The following is a 23,574-nucleotide window of genomic DNA, read 5'->3' as shown; positions in this document are numbered from 1 at the left end:
AATGAGCCATGCTTCAAAACAAAGGTAAAGACGCATTATATATGGCGAGTTGCACTCTCCTGGGTTGCTCCATCTGCAAAAACACTCACATTTGGATGCTTCTGACAAGATTCAACTTTTTAAACTCTTTCTTGTGGGTCTAACCAGGGCGCTCGAAGTCTCACAGAGAGCTTTAACTGATTAAAATGAGGTCTATGACAGTAAGAATTAATATGAATGACATTGAAACTGAGGTAGGGTTGTAACTTGGTCCATTAGATTCTCTACATTTTTATTTCACATTACTGTGGCCATTGACTCATCTGATAAGTCCACTGTACTCCCCGTAGAGTGCAGGAAATGTGGGCAGCATGGTTCACTTGAAATTCCGATCACTAATGTTGAACTTCTAGAAATGACCTTTACTGCTGCATCCCATATGAACACAGCAGCTGAGCTGAGAGTATCAGCAGCGCAGCTCTGAGCAAATAGTGATCGCCGCCTCCTCTGCTTGAATTGAACTGACCAAAAGAGTCAGAGGAGAGGAAGAAATGCATGGAGGGGTTACAAAAAGGTCACCTAGCATATGTTTTCTGCAGTGAATTTATTCAGCCATCTGCCTGTCCCTTTTATGAAGCCTCCCCACCACCGCCACTATTTAAAACTGTCATATTGTATTTATTTATTTATTTATTTTTACTCAAAGTTGATTTGCCATATCACATTTCAAGAGTGATATGATTCAAGCTGTCTAGGAATTTTACTTCGCTTACTGTAGTAGAGAACTCATTTACTGAATCATTCTGCGTGTCCAGTGGAGTCTGCAGTTTAGCATCATCAACGTCATTAACGATTAGTTATAAATAATAAAACTGCAAAGGGTTCAACATATTGAATGAAGATGATTAGTACTACAACATGAGTTCTAGTTATTCTTCAATCAGCGATAATTACATACAGAAACCAAAGTGCCTCTAAAGTGCCATTCCTGCCACGGGATGTGCTTTTTTTTCTGCTTCCACTGTTTTCTGTCACCTGTTTTTCTCCCTCTTTGCTACTGCTGTATAATTAACAGATGCAGTCCTGTTAGCCCAGCAGACCACCCAGTTATGGCACTGCAGAGCCTCCTGATATCCTTTTTGCCCTTACAGCCATGTCATACATCCTGCAGGGATTTATGGATTTAACAAGTCTCCCTCTGTTTGTGTCTTTCAGACACACATGACAAGCAGGATGTGGGCTTTAACACCCAAGGGCTGTAGATCTGTTCACGGAAACTTATCTAAGAAAAAAGCCAAAAGTCAATATTAGAAAAGCAAAGTGGGACAGGAAGAGAATAGTGTATGGCACCAAAGAAGGAGCCACTATTCATTCTCTTTCTCTCTCCAGTGTCAAGATGGTCTTATTACTACCCAACAGCCTGAAGCTCTGTCTCTTCTATAGAGAAAGAAAGTAGCAAAGAGAGAGCGTCAGACAATAATTAATTTGGAGGCAATGCAAGAGAAGCTGAGTTGATAAGGATATCTCGCGCTAAAGCACGACAACCTGCGTCGTACTCTCTCAGTGGTCCCTGTGCCTTTTCCGGTTGGCTGAAGCATTATTTTTCTGTCTGAGTGTGCATTTTAACACAATCTGAAAAGGGACATGTGGTGCTGTTTCTCTGCAAAATGAATATATTAACTTTTCTATCACCGCTGCCATATGTTTTTGTTACGTGTTTTAATTGCTTTAATGGCGTCCTTATTGTTGCTCGTATTATTCGCTCTGCTGTTGGCTGTTTCCACACTTGTGTTTGTGTCATCTTGTTTGTGCTTGGTGTTAGAGCTTTATTCATCTTTGTTTGCCTTCAACAAATTGCTAAGTTTTTAGCTTTTACCAGTTTTTAGATTTCACCTTTTATCACACAGTCAATGGTTTATGCAAACTCCCAAATCGAACAAGCAGCGCTACCTGCTACAGCCTGCAGCTGAAACATAATCAGGCACTCTTGTAAGAACATTGTTTAATAACACCTTGCAATAATAATTGTTGCAATAATAAGTTATTAACTAACTAAACTTTAATCATTTTTCACTGTGTCACACCCCTCCTTCTTTTTCTAAGGCAGTCCTGGAAAACTGGATAACAAAGTAAGGTTTCCAAGTGACGCAGCTCAAACTATAAAAGCTTGCCCAGATAAATTGCTCCGTCTTTCTTGTTCTTTCCACCTGGCAGCAATTGTTTTATTGACCTTATTATTATTTTTGTTGCATTATGTCGAATAATGTCAGATTTTATTCCACTTGCACCCTTTGTTGCATACCTTGAGCTAGTCAATTTGTCACAAATGGGGGGCTTGTCTGGGATATTCAACCCTGTTGGTTAAGGCAGAGAGAAGTCATGGTTGGTCAGAGAGGCTACAATAAAATAATACTTCATCAGTTTCAATTGATTCTTAGAAAGCTTGGTTTGGATTTAGCTGCACAGGGTGGGCCATTTATATGGATACACTGTAATAAAATGGGAATGGTTGGTGATATTAAAGTCCTGTTTGTGGCACATTAGTATATGTCAGGGGGCAAACTCCTCAAGATGGGTGGTGACCACGGTGGCCATTTAGAAGTCGGCCATCTTGGATACAACCTTTGTTTTTTTCAATAGGAAGAGGGCCATGTGACACATCAAACTTATTGGTAATGTCACAAGAAAAACAATGGTGTGCTTGGTTTCAACGTAACTTTATTCTTTCATGAGTTATTTACAAGTTTCTCTTTGTTCACAGCCATTGACATGTCGAAGAGGTTAACACGTGAGGAGCGGATCGAAATTGTGTTGATATCTGGTGAACGCAGTAACCGAGTCATTGCAGCAGATTTCAATGCAAGACACCCTAGGTTCTCCAGAGGCCTGGTAATGAACTAATCATTTGATTCAAGTGTATTGACAAAGGGTGATATCTAAAACCTGCAAAATAATCCCTATTAGTGCCACCTACCCCAATCAGAGACATTATCAGATGATGATAAAAATCTATAAAGAACAAGAGCTTAATGCTGCGGAAAATCATTAATCTTGGGATTTAGCACACTGTGGCAAAATAAGCATTTGAATTTGAGTTAATTATTTTAGCTCTCAGTGCACTCTTGGTGCCTGTTTTTTTTTTTTTTTTTAGCGTGACAGCCACACAAACTTTAAAATGGATACAAAGAACATTAAATGTTACAGTCTAATAGTCTTAAAAAACATGGAAATTACTTTAGTTTGTCAGCAGATCAAAGTCAAATTAATTTTATTGATTCAATGGGTTTTCTTGGTCTGTATTTTGTGTTCTAGTAGCTGCAATTTCATCAGTGTGAAAGTGACTTAGCAGCAGATTAGAATCAAGTACAAAGACATTTATAGATTTTATGCATCACCGGCTGAATATATGTAAATTCCAGTGAAATCGCAATGCACAGTTTGCTCTATTGCAACTTAATTAATTGGTTACTGGTATTATTGGTAAGTTATGGGTCAATAATTTGCACATAAACCATGTATTTGCCCTGCAGATAATCTGTATTGCACTTAAACCATGCTGCAAATACAGATAATTAGTAAAAAAGAAGAAGAAAAAAAAAGAAATATGGTGCTTTCAGTCAATTTCAGTCAAATCCCTGAACATAACCTGCTCTTGTCCAGGTTATGTGTTCAGCGTATGTTATTGTTGTGATTTATTCAGGTAAAATGGAAAACTAATTGTAAAACAACAACAACAAAAAATTGTTTAAGTAATAACACTCAAAAATAGTACAAGAAATCAAACCGACTGTTACAAAACTATTGAAAATCAACACTTTCAACACAAACCCAAACAGAAACCCAAACGGAAAAATTTATCACTAACAATCTTACACTCAGATACAGAAAAACCTGGGAGTACAACCATTTGAGCCAATGTAAGTGTAAATAAAAAATATTAATGCATTTTAAAGAGTGGAAGAGTTCAAAGCTGGCAGCATATTTTATAAAGATTTAAATGAGATCATATTGAGGCAGTTTGATGCAGCTGTAAATTTAGCAGTATGGGCTTGTGACAGAGCCAAAACCTATGGGCCAGCTGTAGCAGGGAACACCATCATTGCTAAAATAAGCTGAATATTATCAAACAAATAAAAGATTTAATGTTCAAATGTTCCTTTTAGTCCTCCAACTGCTACACTATTAATTAGACCCTTTCTTTCTTAATTAGTTTCACCTTGACTACTGGAGAAGAATTCGTTTTAATTGTGAATCATCTGAGCGGATACGACCTGTCAGCTTTTATCTGGTGTTCTGACAACCTCCCATCTTCCTTCCAAAGGGTAGTGTTTCTAACATATTTACATCACAGTCAGTGACTGACCTTACTTTGCATGGCTAGGCTTCTGTATGAATCCATTTTGGGAAACACCACTCAGAGCACCCTGACAGTTATCATATTTCTCATCATCATAAAAAAAAGGTGGGGGTGAGGGAGCCTGAAAGTAAGTGTCCCCTGTTCATCTGGAGTGTCTGAAAGATAACTAAGGTTAGAGCGTGTGTGATCCTGATGCATGGCTGCCTGACAGATTGACACGTCTGGTCTCTTCAGAATCTTTTCCAACCGCACAGGAACAAGAATGAAATCTTGACGAGTGAGTCATGTAAACATTTTGGGCAAAGGCGAGTCTCTTGGTAGCTCTATTTCATGCTACATAGACATCTTTCTGAAGAATGGGTTGTTTGAAACCTGAGTGCAGGCAGACAGGCCGGCAGACGCAGGATGATAACAGAGATTTTACTGAAGAGGAGCTTCAGAGTGAGGCAGCACTCAGAGCATCAGCCTGTGGAGAGGTTTGTTCCAAAATGGGGCATGCATCATGTGGGGGAAAAATGATTTGTGCTTTCATAACATGATTGACAGGCGATCTTTTTTTAACATTCTACTTTTGGAGGATAGGCTAGTAGGTTAACCAATATAACTCTTTTCATTTCATTAATAATTTCTAAAACTGTATAAATAGAATATCTCCAAATTAAAGCTGTTTAGTATCACATGAAACACAAAGAAAGCCAATCCGTCATATGCAAAACATTTTACATGAGGGTGGTGAACTACAGTTTCAGCATGTGCTGTTCAGCATTCGCAGATGTTAATTTTTGTGCCCCTCCCACCCTTTCTTTGTAATCTTTTTTAAATACTCAGCAACTTGCAGGGAGGACTCACGCTGAGTGGGGAATGATTGTCGTTCTGGAACTGCATGTGTCATTTGTAACTGTGACAGCAGACCTACCTGGAGTGGTGCAGAGCTGGGACTGAGAGCAGGAAGGAGAGCTCAGTCTGATCACTTGAATTTGTCTCAGAGCTCAGCTAGGGGCCTTTCCCTGCTGCCATTACAAAGAGCACCAGAGAGACTGCAGGGCTGCATACAATGCTCATTTACATGCCAGTTCTGAATTTGGCTGTGTCTTGGTCTCCTGACAAACATGCCACTTAAGTCATGCTAATTTAGTCAGATTCTAGGGGCATAATAAACCTTTAGCATTGTAAATTTAATTGTACTGAGTACAAAAAATAGTTTTAAGTTATATCTTTGAATCAGTTTAAATGTCACGGTGAGTTGCTTCTTTTTTCCCGTCATAATAACTAAAGTGGGTTTTGTTATTGCAGCTCATGGAGCAGATCTTTCTGGGAGGATGGTGCTATTGTAGAATATTATAGATCCAAAATCACAAACTCATTGATTGTGCTCAGCAAGTCAGGAGTGTTTGAATGTTCAAATGTGATCAGTTACAGCTGCTGTAGATGACCGAACAATAAAGCCAGCGTTATGAAGATAGTTTCATGTTAGCTACTCTCATTTTTGTCAATACACATATTTTTTTATAGTTTACAATGTCAAATGGATAGGAGTGAATTTGATTTTACTGGCTAAGTGGGTAGGAACATACAGCCAATGTGACTGGTTGCCAATATTCGTGCTCAAAATTCTTAGTGGGAGTAAAATTAAACATAGTAAAGCACATTGAAATATGAACTGCTGTTAAACAACAATTTTCAAAAATCTAGTAAGAATGAACCACATCTTATTCTTAAATACATTTCTTTTTCTGTCAACACAGATAACTATGATGAGTTTAACTGACTGAATTATTACTTTTTTCTTTGTCTGGCCAAATTCCAAATACATAAATAGGTTATGATGCATTTAGTCAATAGATAATTTGATCCACTGAAAAAAGCTATAAATGACACAAAAGAAACAAGATGCATGATTCAGAACCAGTCTGATAGAACATTATGCTCTCAAAGATTTATACACGATATTGCCGAAAATATCACCATTAGGCCCAGCCTGACAGTTTAGTTGTGCTCCTAGGAGCAAATGTTTTTGTATTTTCTTACACAGAGACAGAGAGAGAAGTGCTTTTCTGTTATATTTTTAGAAGACTAAAAAACAGTCATTTTGCAACAAAATTTGGACCCAGCTCAATTTCAAAGTTATAATCTTTTGATGTCTGTTCTTGACAAGAGAACAGCTTTAAGATTACTTAAGTGTTTATATTCAAATAAATAGACATCATCTCTCAATATCACTGAAAGAAAAACTGCTGGATGGAGATCCTTCTTGTCCGATATAAGTAGAGTGAGTTCAAAAATCAAAAGTTTGATATTTTTTATGTATGTTTTTTTATCATTTACATGAGATTTTTTCCGTATTTAAGTTGTTAAAAAAGTGAGTTCTGAGCTTGAAGTGTTGTATTTAGTCACTTGCAAAATTGTAGTAAAACCTACCGAACAAGACCAAAATATATATACCGGTATATATTTTTTTTATGGCACTGCATTTCATCAGTGATTCACTAAGCCTTTCATGCTGTAAGCTTGTGTTTGGGCGTCCACACATACATTAAAAAAATCTTTGCTGCCTCTCAAACATTTTAAAGCTTTGGGTGAAAATGAATATTTGCCCTTAAAATTTGAGTTCCTGACTTGTTGAACTGGCTACACCTTAAAGGCACATAAGCTGGTGCTTTTCTCCTTATGTCTCATTTCAAACTGTGGTAGCTGGCAGCTGGACCTTTACTACACAAAAGTCATATACTTACAAGTAATATACTTTGCTTATGTTTAAATGTGCATTCATTTTAGCTTCATAAACTTTATTAAACTAAACGCATTATAGTAGCATCACAAAGAAGGCATTAACTACCTGACCACAGGTGTGGTTGATGAAGACTGGAACCAAGAAGCAATCAGATAATTATGTTTTCATGATTTCATGAAATAATAGGTCTTACTTTCTAAAGCAACTAATAAAGTAAAAGAGCCACTTGTTTGTAGACTTGATCTTGACTGTGATGAAAAAGATTATTATTAAATGTCCAGAAAGTAAAGCAGTTTTAATTGTAGAAACCACAGCAACAGGTAGGTCTGCGAGACTCTTTGTGCTATAAACAATATCCCTCTGTCACATAAGTTTAGGAAATCCACAAAAGGAAACAGGAACAATGAGATGGGGAAACACTACAGCTGAGATGTGAATAGATGCATTTAACTTTCAGCACCTTAGGTCTGTTTTTGTTGCAAGTCCCTCAGTAAACCAGTCTGATCTGTGCAAAGCTGCCAAAGGCTGCAGCGACTCTAAAGAATGTGTTCCTCTAAGCTTTTTAATATTCTGGTCAAATAATAGCTTCCGCACAGAGTTTCTCCCTCCTGATGAATTTCAAAATGGACCATTCAGTCCATGAGACCGGGGCTCTGTTTGCATTTGTGTGTATGTGCCCGTGTGTGCTCATGTATGAATGTGTGTAGCTGTGTGTGGGCCAATGCCAGGGGGAAAGGCAGCACATTAAGACAGTGACTGGCAGATCTCATTTGGTGTTTAATTTCACAAGGGTGAGCTCTCATCCATGTGGGCCCATTAGCCCCCGGCTAGCTAGCTGAATAATGTTGATGGTCCCTTCATGAGTTGTTTACACTGACAGGACTTGTGTGATTTTTGTGTCTATGAGGCAGTGAAAAGTAACTGAGTATCTTTATTCAACTGTCACATAAGAAACTGCGGCAAAGTAATCACAAAACCCCAACATTTGCAACATATTTCACAATGTATAAATTCTTCAAGCTCCAGCCATTGAAAGCGATAATGAAATAAACAACATATTGTTGTTATGCGGCAAATTAAATATATCATGATGTTCTGGTGGTTTTAGTGTTTTATTGAAGTTATGCAGGTTTTCTTCTTGCTGTTATATATTGGTAGTTACATGTCTTGTGTGTCTTAGCCGGTTTTACTACCTGTCTATGTCTTGTTTCAGTGATTGTTTCCACCTGTTTCCCATTACCTCCTCATGTGTCTCCCATGTCAGTTGCTGTTTTGTCAATTGACTCTCCTTCTTTGAGCTTATTTGTGTTCTCCCAGTTGTTCTGAGAGTATTTGGTGTCTTCATAATCTTCTTTTACATTCTTTGTATTTTGCCTCATCACTGTTGGACTCTTGCTTTGGTTCCTGCTTTCCTTTTGCTGTGCATTCTGTAATTCCCAGTAAATTCTCATTTTTACATTTTCTTACTGCATGTCTACAGTCTGTTTTTTTAAAAAATGATATCTATCTTTGCAATACATCAGAGTAAGTTATTTTTGAATAAACTATGCTGTTACTTAAAGTGCACTTTGCAAGTATATTTCCTTAAAGCTCTATTAATCATTTTTTATATTATCAAGGGATCAAATGAATGTGAAAAGCATAACCCATAGCGACAATGTCAAGCCCTGGAAGATTAATTATCTGATGTTACAGGTCCTGTAATTCTGCAGACCCATTTTATCAGTGTGTTATTTTTTTCCTCATAACCTTCCTTTCATTAACTTATTTAAAGACACAAGTCACTCTTATTAGTGCAAAGAAAGACCCATCAGTCTCGACTTATAGCACACCCCTCTTATCAGTTTCATTATATAATACATTAACCGTTTTGTGTACACTTTGTTTTGCTGCTTGCAAATAGTAAAAAAAAAGAAAAAAGAAAAGAAAGCAAAAATTAAATGGCCATAAAATTGTTACTTTAAAAAGTAAAAGTTAGCTTGGATAAACTTTCAGCCACCATCTCCAGGGCATAACAGGTCAAGGTGAATCACGACTCTCTTCTAAAATTCTGCATTCAAGTCAAGCATCACTGCAGACATTTGACACCATAAACTATTGTACTGCTTGAGATGCATCATGGGTTTTTGTGCCCTTGTTACAGTTCAACTGCAAACTTTATGGCCCCCTAAGGGAAATTTGTTTTCACGCTGGTTCAGCAGTAAAACATACAATAAAGCCATATTCTAAAGCATAAGTCCACAATAAAAACAATAAACCTATTACCTAAAAGCACAATTACACACGTAACAAACTGCCATGTCGCACAGTGGAACTATAAAGACACACATCAGCTGATAAGATCCGATGAGAAGTCAATATTTCCCCTCAGGGCAAACGCTACAGGAGGCTGGCACAATACTAAAAACATCAGTGCAGTGCAAGATCAACTCAGTACAATATCTTTGCAATAAATACTCATTGATGAGATAAAAAAGCAGACAGAAAGTCTTTATAAAGCCTGTATTATATTTTATTGTGACTGTGTTGACGAATAGTGTTGTTTATTGAGTCTGGGGTTCACTTTAAGCCAATTGCTATAATATTTTCCCCTCATCTGTAGAATACTGAGTGATTTAATTTGACCTGAAATGCTCTTTAGTTCACTTACTTTTGCAATCAGGGCTAAAGAAGAGGCATAATTTCAAACATAGTTAAATGTTTAAATTATTCAATTCAATTTTTTGTCATTTTTAGATGATTAACAAAAGGAACTACTCATTATTTGAAAGACATTTGAGGCCGTTATGTTTGAATTTGTCAGTACGTATGTGAGTGTGCGCATGTCACAGCAGTGAAACCGATCTTCTGAATTTTTATTTTAAGCTCCCACACCACTCCACCATTTCTTACTTCAGAGGGTTTTCTCTTTGTTGACATCAAAAGATTTTTTTATGTACTTTGTAATACACATAATTATTCCCATCAGTGTGGTCTTTGATGTGTACATAGCAGCATTATGCTGTGTGATGTGTGTGCGTGCATGGCGAGTATAATACTTGTTCCACTTGGTCTGTGAGCATACATTAACATAATTTCAGGTATTTGTCTCTGCATGTACTAAATCTATTATCAGACATCTGTAAACATTTTGGAAGCACTGCAATATCAGATAAACATTCAATAAAGACAGAGTTATTCAAATAAAAAGTAAGAATTAGGGCTCACATATTTTTTTCCTGTCTTTGTGCTTTTTGCACAGAGAGGAAAGCTACATAATTGGTACCGTGAGTTCAGCTCATGTGTCTTTATCTCCTCTGGGGCAAACACACTGATATATTATCAAGTAAATAAAGTAATCAAAAATTATTTGCATACAAATTGGATTATGACAGATTAAAATCACAGGTAAGGTGTGAAGATTTGCAGTCAAAGCTACATAATAAAGAGCACAGTTTTGACATTGTTTATTTATTCACGCTGATTAAAGAACATGTTAAAGAGGTTATGTCTCATTTTCACAGTTTTCAACTGCATACTAGACATGTCAACTGTCACGTTCCTGATAAATACAGACACTTGTTAAGAGAACAATTAAACTGTGCTGCACTTATTTCTGGTAACTGCAGTTTGCAGAACAACAGAAAGAGTCTAAGAACTATGTGTGCATTGTACTTTTGCTTTTCCACACAGAGAAACACTCATGGGCAGCATGGGTGTTTGGGCTGTGGCTGTGGCCGCTCTGCTGGGGACCTCGGGGTGCTGGCTCGCTGAAGGGCACAAGAGCAGCAGGCGAAGCAGCGGGGATACAGTCAGCGTGTCACGTACCTCCTCCCAGGAACCTCGCACCATGGTAAATATCCCGTGCATTCTGCACGCACATACACAACAACGCACTAACGTACTGTACTGCGTCCCACTGAGGCCATTACCTTCACTGTCTGTCAAGCTAGAAAAACACTTGCAGTGATGAACAGTAAATCAATCGTATCAACCTTAAATCAAATCAAGGTTGTAAAGAAAAATGAAGCGAGCCACACAGTCGAATGATAAAAAAAAAGCATGTTTGTTGTAAATCTGAACACATTTTAAATCCTGTAAAACATTTATTTTATTGTCACTTTCTATCTCCTGTACTATGACTTGCTGATGCGGTTAACTCATTATATACATATCACTCTGCAGATAAGTATAAGAGCATAAAGGACTGATGTATGTGCATAGGATTACCATGGATGACCTTATTTTATATGTACTTATCTACACTGCTGCTATACATCTATATAATCTAGATTTCAGGTTTTTATTGATTAAAATGAATGAGTATACTCAAAGGTAGAGGAAGCTATTGACAATATGTAGGCCTGATAACAACCGATAAAAGCCAGAATCTGTTCTTTGTTGTACAGTTACTATAACAGTTAGTGGTACACTAACCACCATCCTACACCTGCCTGCCATTTTCTATCTACATTTTATATTCAAACCTAGCAATTGTTCATCTAGCCATTTACAACAAATTGGAGATAATTGCTTTAACACCCATGGGCAAGCACTTGAATGAGGTCACTTGGTTGTATCTATCAGGGCTGGTTGCAAAAGAATCATGAGTTAAAAAGGGAAATAGACACCCTTCAGAAAACTGTCTCCTGCCAGGAAGAATGATCCCTTCGATTGATTTGTTTTTTAGATAATAAACATGAAGCCCAAATAGGTTGTCAAAAAGACCTATGCACAGGCAGACAGATGGCCACCACACAGCCCTGTAGACATCCTGGTTCTTTTCAAAATGAATGATGAACACCCCCTGGTCTGTAAGACTCACTCACTTCAGGCTATGCCAAGTTGGCACTCTGTTGTGGAATGCCATTTTGCCGTGAGGTTCTGTCTCCCAACATCACTTGATGCAAAAAACAAATTCCCAGGCACAGAATCCATCTATCTGGCCAGAACTGGAACTTAAAACGCTGTCAACTGGTGCCAGAATTGAGAGTTGACCGTGAGGTGAATCATGGAAATCCATGATTTCACAATATGCAAGTCTGCATTCTCAAAGCCTCTGGGAAAGAAGGTTTTCACCATAACTCAAATGCCCCCAAAATAACGTAACACTTGCAATAAAGAAGGAGAAGTATGTTTGCTTTGCACCTGATCAACAAAATAATATAAACTAAAAACTTCAGATTAAGCCTTTTGATTTTTGACTCATTGTCAACTTCCTGGATCCTTACATAATAACCAAAAGACTGTGCTGACATGTCCATGCCAGGGTCATAGCAGCTTTGGGACATTTACAGTATATTAGCTGTCACAAATGTGTAAGCATATGGAACTTGAGGCTTCTGCAGGTTTCCTTGGGGAACTTTTCCCTGCCATCAAAACATGCTTGGTTAACTCTCCTGTCATTATGCCCAGATGTAATCCAGTGATAGGCACTGACTGGAGTTGGTCTCCAGGTACTGAACAACAGCTGCCCACTGCTTCTTATATTTGCAATGGTTTAAATGAGGAGAATGAGTTTGTCTGTCAGGATCTGACAGACAAACACTACAGTGGTTAAAAAAAAACAAAAAACATGTTAGTCTAACTTGTCCATATTCGGGCTCAGATGTGAGGTACTATAGAACAGTCTGACTTTGCAAGCACATTATGTACTGTATATGTTATTTATTATTATTATAAACAGACTTAAATGTGCTGTTTGTGGGTGAATGTTGCCTTTATTTTGCAGTGTGGCTGAGGCTACATCAGTCTTGGTTCTGGATTCTTGTGTTACTACATACTGAAAGACAACACTCGCCAACATGCAAGAATTTTGTAAGCGCAACACTTAACAGGACGGTTATGATTTGGTTTGGGACTGGCCTCTGTATAAAAACTATAGCTGTTAAGTGATTTTACAGCTACCGCAGAAAAAGAGAACCGTGCTCACTGGATTAAGGTTTAGGAGTAAGAAGGTTTGGCTTTGTATGAACAGGAGAAAGGCTGCAGGAAAAAGCGAAAAAAAGAGAATAAAAATACTCTTCTGCTCACAATGTCAGATTCTCTTTTTGTGTTTTAATTTCCAATTTTCATTTACATTTTGATGATGAATTGAACCCGTAGAGCTTTACTTTTTATTTTGTTGCAGTCCCCAGAGGGTTAGCTCACATTCTGCTCAGGCTGGTTCCTCATAATTTGTACTCAAAGCTGAAGAAAACCTTTCAGGCAGGCACAACATATGCAATGCTTGCCTTTATATGAAGCAATAATAGTATTCTCTACTACAATTACAGTGGTAGGGGATACTGAATGAGCTCGTGAAGCTGAGCACAACCATCTGGTAAAGAACATCAGTCAGTTTGAATGTGTCTGCCTTCTTTAAGACAGATGTCTAACTTGGAAGTCCATCAAAAAGCATAGTTCCTGCTTCAGCTTTTTGAGGTTGTTTCCAGTTTCTTCAATTGAAGTGTGCAGCTGCAAATAATTGGATAAAAAAGCAAATGCTTGCAACTATTAAAATAATTTAGGTCTAAAACTGTGCAATCTAGGTATTGATTGTGTTGGAGCCTATCTGGCCTGCCGTAGCATAGCATGAGAAAAAGTGATTACTTGTTACATAAGTACAGTAAAAATTAATTTCAATATATATCAGCCTACATATACTACAGTCAAATAGGATAAACCACAAGAAATTTATGTTCCACTCTCTAAATCAGCAGCTACATTTAAAGATCACTTGTGTTAGTTACATGCACTCAGCACCAGTTGCGTTTTCAGCATTGATTTATTGGTTTTAGTTTGGAGGTTATTTGTGAAAGAAATTGTGGTATATGGCAGTGGCAAATCAATTGCTGCACCTATTCTCGTGCACCTTCTTTAAGGACTTGATTGGCAACCCTTGATTAGCATATTGATTAATGAGTCCTCCCCATAGGGTTTTTCTTGATATATAAAGAAAATCCAACTTCTAGGAAAGCAGTTGTTTATAATTGCTACTTGAAGCTTGGGGAAATTGTAATAAATGGAAGGGTTGAGAGAGTTGTTCTTGCCAGTGAGTATTGCTGGAACATAAAGCTGCTCCATCTCCATCTGATACTGAGACATGTTGGAATTTGTCAGGCTTTTTTTTCCATTTGAAAATAATCAAAAGTTATACCTGTGAACGTATCACCGCTTCATAACGTGTATTGCCAGAGTCTGATTCCTTTTTTCCTTTTTCCTTTGGCTGCACTTCATTAAGCCCGTTAAGTGGCTTGTTGCTGCACTGATGAATTGCTGTTAGATAAGACAAGTCTCTTCTTTCCAAGCAACAAACATCAGGGATCATCTATTGAATGTGGATAGATGAACTCTTGTAGGAGAACAGACAGCGATTCAGCTCTCCTTTCCTGCTCCTCTCCTGGTTCTCTTTGTGTCCTCAGGCAGTATCATCGAAATGTCTTCTCATCAAACTATCTCTGTCTCTGTATATTGAAACCACGATGCTGAGCTGGTCTTCAATAATCACATTCCAGCAAAAAGTTTTGTTTTTGTTTAAAATTAGGAGTTTGAGAGAGATGTATAGAATGAAAGTGGGCGCATTCGTGAAAGATGCCTGGATAGCAACACATTTAAGAGATTGAGGAGAAAGCATATTCAAGTAGACTTCATAACGGGCACTGCTTGGCTTGAATTGCCCTGTTGTTCAAATTGCATTCCCACAAAATGTCAGTTTCTGTGGCGGCAGTGTCAGGTTCTTGTTTCGTGTGGGTGTTTAAATGGCATCCAAGGTGGAAGCATGTTGCATTCGGAGATGTGTTTGCACAGGCAAAATCCTTCTTATTGAGTTTGTACATTTAAACTTTGCAACAAAAAGTACTGAGAAATGCAAATATGAAGCCAACTGTGATACCAATACCATAATATTAGAAGCACAGTTTTTATTTTCAGTCTGCTCACAGTGTCATGACTGCTCATTTAGTACGAAAAGCTATTGCACAGGTAAAAATCCAGCCAGGTGATGCTTTATTTATTCATGTTTGTCAGAGACTCAACACGCACCCTATTTACTGTAATGTAAATTCAATTCAATTTTATTTATTCACGTCCAAATCACAACATCGGTTTCCTCTTGGTGAATTATACTGTAAAGAGAATAATACAGAGAAAGCAGAGAAACACCAATAATCAGATGACCCTATGAGTAAGCGCTTTGACGACAATAGGAAGGGGAAATGCCTTTTAACAAGAAGAATGTCCTCCAAGTTTAAATGAGCTTATTTCTGTGTAGCAGAGAGCTGCTGTTCAAAGCATATTAAACGTTCTTTTACATCGCTGGAAAGCAGTTTGTGGAGAAAAGACTGTGTAATTGTGAAAGTGACCGGTGTTATTATTCTTTTTCTAAGTAAACTAGTGCTAGTTTTGTTTTCTTTTCTTAATGAAGAAATCTGTCTCACAGTAAAAGTTTCTGGCCTTTGTGAACAAAGGAGCTGTGTAACATAAAGAAATAAACTTAATCAGTCTTTCTGCACACATACAGCATTTGTTGTTAGAATAATACCCCCCTGCTTTTTATTCCTATGGTAGGTTACAATATAAGCTAAGAAGTACTTGAGCTTATATTTTCTCTCACATCAATGCAGCTTGCGTGCTCTCTTTTCCATGGATATGACTTGCTGCTTGGAGGTAGAGATATTAAATCCTCCTCCACCCTCTTCAGATTGTAACAGTGATGTTTATCATACAGCCATCATTACTGAACTCTTTTCTCCAGAAAAATGATACTTGGAAAATAATTTGTGTGGCAGTTGCATACTCTGACTCTTTTCTTTCGGGCACTTGGAATTGGTTGAAATTATTTTCTCCAATGGCTAGCATTTATTTAACTAACTGTTTGAGTTCATCACCTGTGAAAACTGCTTTTCTTGGTTATTTGGCTGAGTTTCTTCCTTGGTTTTTCTGCAGTAAACGTTTTAGAGGATGCTGCGAACGTGTTACAGAATCCTTTCCTTCATAACAGCACAATGTGTTACTTTTATGAACTTTATCAAGTTACATGGGACTAGCCTAATGAAACATTTTTAAGGGAATGTTGTCTCAAAAGTATCTATAAACTGACCTGGAAGCATATGACAGCAAAGAACTGCTAATGCAAGACTCTACGTGGAATACTCTTAATAATCCCATACTCTAATATTGTCTTATATATGAAAATATTATTTATAGTACATCTTATATAATGCCAGAGACATCTGCGCTATAAGCCATAGGGAGTGCAAGTCAAGCAAACAGCCTCAGGCTCGAGATGCTGAAATGTGTTGAATCCTCTGTCTCCCCTATTGTGTGTGTCTTGTGGCATTTTCATAGTCTTATCACATAATCTGCAGGAGTTTCCAGTAAAAATACAGCCATCTAATCAGCCTCTATAACCAAAGGAAAAATGGCAGAGAAAAGCATCAGATCCTCCCTAATTGAAACCCAGCGGGTTTGCCCTATTTGCTCAAATGAAATTCTGGTGGTAGTTATTTACATTTCTCCACCCACTAAAAGCATGCAGCACTCACTATTTATGGCTTTTACTTGGTTTTTACTTTGCACGATCAAATCACAGTACACGTCATTATCACTAAATTAATTTCCCCTGAAGCTGAATGTATAAAATATGGTGGCAAGCAAGAAGAACCCCGGTGAGCCACTGTAACAAGCGGACAGTATTTTTAGAAAGAAAGACGTAGCCTTTCTTTCACCTCTATGCTTGGTTTGATTCTCTAATCAATTGATCAAACAGCAGCACTCGAGATGATGGAAGGCGGTGCTGATGAGCACACTCAATTTTATCCTGCCATGATGAGGAAGCACGTCTGCAATTAAGATGGACAGATGGCAGAGGGAGGGAAGAGAGAGGGATAGAGATGTAGAGACAAAGGCAGAGGCAATGACAGGAGCTACTAAAACTGCTGCGTTTCTCATGAGGCTCTCGGTCTCCTGGGAAGCCAAGAAGGCCTCGCAGTTGCACGCAAGTTTTATCACTGAGCCTCATTACCAGTGACATCCATACTGAGGGACGAGAATGCAGAATGTCACAACAATTCAATTGCTGCCTCATATTGGCTTCTTCAGAAGGGGTTTTTGCATTGGAAGACGTGTTTCCGTTCTATTTTTAAAGCAGCGTGTCGATCTTTTTTTGTTTTACCCACGTACGTGAAATTGCATCTCGAGCCGAGGTACAATTCATGCACCTTGCGCTGTAAACACCAGTGATCGGTTATTAACAAGCACGAAGCGCACACTATAATGCTGACAACTAAAAACACGCCCATAGTTTGCACGTACGGGTCAGCTCGATTGCATCTAAAAGCAAAATTTGAAAAAAAGTATGTTGTTTTTGAGCTCGACCATTTCACACGCCAGATGGTTTCCATTTATGCCATCATTAATTCATGGTTACCCGCTTTTCTTTTTACTTTTACATATTTCTGTTCTCATTTGTGTTGCATGGCACCTAATGCTTTCATTGCTTTTGACATCCGTTTAAATATTAGGCCATAATATTGTCACAGATGTTCTTTTCTACCACTGCCATTGCTCAGTTATGCTACAGGATAATTTTCCTCTCCTCCAACATGTTCAGCACCTGGTTTGCTTAACTTTGAAATTTGATTTTTATGTACCTCAAAGCTGAACATAATTGCTCCTAATTTCATCATCCAAACGCTAGTTTAGCATATTTGGAATGCTATGAATGAAGGTGATGTGACTAACTTAAAAGTGCATCTAAATATCAGATTCACTGATAGAACTGGGAAATAAATCACAGTTTATCCTGCTGGTATCGACTGTTCAACATCCGGATAAACATTCCACTACAATATGGTGACACCTGCCTTCTAACAGCCTGCTGGCAAGTCTGTTTCCAATTAGGGTGATTAAATTGACTCTAGGACCCAGTTTTGTAAAAGTCCTCTCGTCTTTCTGTTGTCATCTTTCAAGCATTTTCTCTCATTCCCACTCTGACTCTCCTTTCATTCTCTTTCCATCTGTTCACCTTTGTTTTCTGCCCTCATCTTTCACTTAGCCTAGAAAAGAAAAGAAGGCACAGTAACGAATGGTCTGCAAAAAGCTGCAGAAAGGGCTGTTTTTGTCTCACTCCTCCAAGCCTGTAATAACCAGTTTTGTGTGTGTTCTCTGTTTGCAGGAGAAGGGGAAAGCAGACGGGAACATCGATCAATGTGAGTACACTTACTGTGTTCAAACCAAACAGCATTTTTCAAAATATGCCATGTTGTGCTCCATTACAAAATCTTTTTTTTCTTCTTCTTCTGTTATTCTGACATACACTTTAGTTTTCTGATTACTAGGAAATGCTGCTGGAAAGTAATTCAAATCTAAATGCCTCCCATAAAATGAACCATGCAGTCAGTTTTGGGCAAAGCTATGATAATGATGTAACTGTGACATATATTGCTCCACTGTACTATGCTGAAGTGTTTGAAAGCCTGGCAGATTTGCATTTTTGAAAGCGTTTCAGTTGTTGTGTTTATCAAGAGATTATTTAGCAACTAGCTGAGGGCCTGACAAGCATTAGCTTACAGAATTTGGGGAAAGAAAAGCATAGTTCAAATAAAGGAAGATTTTTAATAATCATAATAAACTTGATTGCACTGTGTATTGCCTTCCTTCGTGAACTCTAACAAATAGAAAGTAGAAGCACCTGAAGTCACTCATTCAAAATGACACCCTGTCAGTAAGCTAAAAAATATAGTTGTCAGGTTAATAATTATGGCTGCCAACCCACTTTATTCTCCTGTCAGAAATGAGTAAGTAATGTTTTGTGACTTGTGTGCTGCTTTACAATGAAGTAATTGCTCAGTTAGCCATACAAAGATCATTTACATTTTTGACCTTCCCTGTAAGCTTGGCTGTTGAGTTTTAGTAGAAGTACGGTTGAGATTTTTTCATGGGCATCAGGTCTGGCTAATCTGTTAATCTGCCAAAACCATTATTTTGATCCTAAATCAATATTTGATAGTACTAGTTAACAGCCTGTATGTTTGTGATTAGTGAAGCTTGTCTTTAAGTAACCCTTCGCGTTTACCCGGCAGCAGTTTTTGTTTTTTAACCAGTGGACTAGTTCTGCACAGCTGTTCTATCAAACTAATTAAACACAATCAATACATTTTTATGTTGGCAATGCTGCTGATGATTAAAGAGTGCCACGAGATAGTTTCATCCCTCGGTACAGGTAGTGAACAAGTTGTTGCAGAGACCTCAGATTTATTTTCTGGCAGTCTGCAGTGTTTATTTTACATTGCCTTACTCTCTGTTTACTCAGTCCATTTGAGCTGCTGGCTGAGTTGTTGTGAAAGGTGTTGTTTGACACGTAGCTGCAATGCTCATGAAGATGAAGTCTTTTTGTGTGTGTGTGTGTGTGTGTGTGTGTGTGTGTGTGTGTGTGTGTGTGTGTGTGTGTGTGTGTGTGTGTTACAAATGGCCCAAGCATTCACACATGATATTCTTTGCTATATTCTGTGCTATTGGAGTCATGGCAGTGAGATTGAGCAGTTTGTATGGAAGTTACTGTAAAGGCAATATTTCCTGGCTGACTGCTTCCTATCTGACAAGTGACTTCATCTGTAAGCATTAGGCCCATTATGATATGCAGTCTGGTTGCTGTCTCAGTTATCTGTGCCTGCTTCTATTCAACCTAAACGTGACCCAGAGGATTTTCTTCGTATTTATCTTCCACCAACCACCAAAGATGTTTATTAGCTGATTTCTTTTTTTCCCTTTGAACACTATATTATGTGGCTAAAAATGACAGGCGATTCCATATGCTGTACCTCTCATCACAGATGTTCATGTTGACATATAGAAAGCACATATTGAAAAGCAGAGGCCCACGCTGATGGCTCATTAAAAAACAAACAGTAAGGTGGTTCTAGACAAGGTTAAACATATTTCGAGCTTTAGAAGTTTAGCATTAATTGAATGAATGTGCAGAATAGTGTATAAACCCATCCATACGTCCATCCATTTCCTTAACTGCTTATCCATTTCAGGGTCCAAGGGGCGGTGGAGCCTATCCCAGCAGTCATAGGGTAAACAGTGGGGTGTACCCTGGACAGTTGGTTGCAGGGCACATATAAACCCATATTGGCAGAAAACGTATTTGGTATGCAGTGGCAGGAAATTGATGGGAGCACCGGAGGATGAAAGTAATTGATTGAAGATTGTGATTTGTTACCAGTGCCCAGTGGTTGACTGCGGTCTCTCTCTCTCTCCTGAATCAAATAAATTAAATATTTACTCCTCAACAAGGTCACTTTTTAATGCTTCTAAATGAAAAACATACAAATAATTAGGATTGCTTTGCATGTATTTGCTCTTGTACATTTGTACATTCAGTTATATTCACTTTTATGTGACTTATCATAATAAAAATGGAGTTGGAGGGATTAGGGGCCTGTCTTTGACATATGTGATTAAATTAAATAGTGCCGAGAGTCAATTGGAACATTTGTAGTAGAGTGTTAGTTGTGCTCATTGATCTGATGAAGACATTATGCAAATGTATGCATTTTCTTTTCTGGATTGGCCACATCCTAGAACTGCTACTAGGTTTTGAATTAGTACGAGTGCAAGAGCCAAGCTTAAAGACAGTCAGTCAGTCAGTCAGTCATGATGTACGAAACATCGGTGCCAGTTTTCTGAATGAAAGGGATGGACAGATGTTTTTGCTACTGGCAATATTGCATATGTATTTGTAGGAGTGTCCCTAACACAGTGTCAAATTTTGGGAGGAAAGTATTTAAAAAAAAATCATACAAGCATGATTTACTAAGGCTTGCAGTAGGTAATTTACTTGCATCATTCATTCAAAGCTGAAAAAAAAGATGTTTTATTTTGCACCTGATGATAGTTGCTGCTGCAAGTGTAAATTTAGTTAGAATGCAGGGAAAGGTGTTGTCACTGTTGGGGATGGATTGCTCAAATCTGTGAGCATGATGTGAAAATTTTAGCTCGGTCCAAGCCCTGGGTATATTTCTGGTCCTCTGGAATACTGGTATTTTGATGAAACAGAGCAGAACTCACTTTAACTGAGCGGAGTCGGAATTAGCGAGAGAAAGACGTGTCTTGTGCTGGGTATTACATCCAGCCAAGTTATGTTTTCCTACAACAAGCTGGTGGCTTTGCTGTGTTTTAGTCACATTTCTACACAGAGCTCATTAAACAATGGTAAAAGTCTGCATATCTTCCACAGTCTTGCATGCGGAAAGAATACCATTCATGTTCATTTTCACTTCTCAGAGGTATTGGATCTGTTACATACCATATTGAAATGTCAAAATACAGCAACTAATGGTACTCATAAGAAGTGGGTTAGATTTTTATCTGAATGTTGCAATGTGCAATAAACTTTAATGAATGCCTTCAACATCAACATCACATGGAATGCAGGAAAAAAAAATCAAGAATACTGAGTAGATTTACACACGAGGCACAGTAACAGTAACTTCACTAATATTCATATGGGTCGGCGTTTGAAGGTGAATAATGTGTATTTTCTTCTTCTGCACAGTTCAGATGTCACATAAAGACTTAGTTTGTAATATTTTGTTACCTACCTATCCTACCTTCTCTGGATCCATAATGAGGTGTTATATTTATGCAAATACTGACTCTCAGACCCCACACAGTCCTCAGCCTCTTCTTAGAGAGTTTGCCTCTATATAAAAATTTCTCCTTCGGCTGCCTCAGGTTGTTCTAAAAGCACAAACAGAGGGTAATGTTTATTATTTTTGTACTGCTCTTGGTAGATTGCATTGGTCATTACTGAAATCAACTGCTGGGTTTTGTTTATAAATTAGTGCACTGTTAGTAGATTACCGGAAAACTTTAAATGCATTAGCAGATTTCTGCATTTATGGCCTCGTGTTAGTTTGCCCATCTTTGTAAATTAGGCCTATGTTGCTTAATTGGAGTTTTTGTGGGCAGGAGATTAGATTTTAGCTCTTTTCTGGTTGGTCAGTTTTTACTTTTTGGCTCATTTTAGTAGAAATACTCCCTTGTAGGACAAAATTGTCTTCTGATACATTCTAATTCTTCTTCAGTTTGTTTGCAAGATAACCAGTTATTTAGCTGAATACATTAACATCCAGACACTTAATTTGTTATACAAACTTTTCACAATGACACAGGTTGTCAACCCTCTGTGTATAAACCTACCTGATACTGTAAATACTGTAAACCTTTATTAGATCTGTTTTAAGATGTTGTGGTAACCTTAACAAAACATTACTACCTTGTCACTACTGGTCTGACTAAATTAACCCTATCCATGACTCACACTAGCTAGGTAGTTAGCTCACAGTAGCTACAGTAGTTAGCAAAACCCTTTGCTTGATGATAAAGAATTGGTAAATTAATGTCTGCCAGAGCAGATTATATTTAGTGACTAGGGGCAGTGTTTACTTTATATTGATTTATTGTCGAGGCCCAACACAGTCAGCACTGGCCACCACCACCAGATTGATTGTTTATTTGTTTTTAATGTAGGTCAGTAATTCCTGGTCTTTTCTTTCTCAATCTCAATCCCCCCCCTTACAAAGAAAAAAAAACAGCCAAATTCCTAAGAATCGCTCTAAAGTTCACTAATTGTTAGTAGGGATAAATTGGTCTTTCTACCTAACACAAGGCCACAACACCTTTGCCAAGGTTAGAGATTCTTCAAATAAGCTGATAATAGGAGGCATTCAAGGAACCTGTGCGGTAAGGGCAATAATAAGTTAATGCTATGATATCGCTGGGTTAACAAAGCTGCAAGTTAATATTGTTTGGGTGATCCTCATTCATTTTAATTGTCACTGAAAGTTTGTTCAGTTAGTCCAGATTAATACTGGAATACACTAAATTACATAAATTATTAAGACTATGGATGTATGGAAAGCAGAATTTCAAGCAAGGAATAAAAAGCCAAACAACTAAACTACATTATCAGCTTAGTTTTGGGGAAAATGCAATTTAACATTTAGTTAACATTTAGTTAAATTGCAATTTAACATTTAGTTAAATTGCATTTTTCAGTTTAGTTGTGCGGGAACATAATTTTCGAGGTGTAAAAAGTCATGTAATAGTCACCCGAGGAAGCAGTAAAAAACTCAAAGAAGTCAGCAGACATACTGTGGCTTTTTTCTGCACAGGGTGTGCTGATTTTCCTCTTGAGACTAATTATCTTCTGCACTTCTGTTTGCTAAACTAGATCAGCTGTCGAAATCAGGCAATTACATTTAATTTTCTTGTTTTGCTCTCCTTTTCTTTGGATGATGATCAACAGAGCTCCTTGGGATTGCCTTCTTTTCACTATTGACAGGTTGCTTCTTTCATTTTTGATTTTTCATTATATAAGTTTACCCCCACCCCCAACACTACTACCTGCCCCCCCCACCTTGTCTACTTCACATCATTTCATGTAATCTTCGGCCCTCTTTTTCCATCCATATACCCCTACACTTGCAAACCTGTTTGTTTGGAGTCTACATACCTCATGTTCAGACAGTGGTATTAATCA

The 23,574-nt window shown here is 37.9% G+C and overlaps 1 protein-coding gene across 3 annotated transcripts in view; it reads left to right on the top strand.

Annotated features, from left to right (window-relative positions):
- Positions 1 to 23,574, top strand: part of fstl4 (follistatin-like 4) — a 206,657-nt gene that overhangs the window by 3,495 nt on the left and 179,588 nt on the right. For all 3 annotated transcript variants that reach the window (XM_040032271.1, XM_040032269.1, XM_040032270.1), the window contains exons 2-3: positions 10,740 to 10,899; positions 18,202 to 18,235. In XM_040032271.1, coding sequence (XP_039888205.1) covers positions 10,750 to 10,899; positions 18,202 to 18,235 — 184 coding nt within the window. In that variant the 5' untranslated portion in view covers positions 10,740 to 10,749. The remainder of the gene's footprint in view (positions 1 to 10,739; positions 10,900 to 18,201; positions 18,236 to 23,574) is intronic.

The sequence above is a fragment of the Simochromis diagramma genome, unplaced genomic scaffold (genome assembly GCF_900408965.1).
Source record: "Simochromis diagramma unplaced genomic scaffold, fSimDia1.1 OVJJ01000216.1, whole genome shotgun sequence".
NCBI classification, from domain to species: Eukaryota; Metazoa; Chordata; class Actinopteri; order Cichliformes; family Cichlidae; genus Simochromis; species Simochromis diagramma.
The sequence above is the reverse complement of the archived record's forward strand: the minus strand, read 5'-3'. Positions and strand labels throughout refer to the sequence as shown.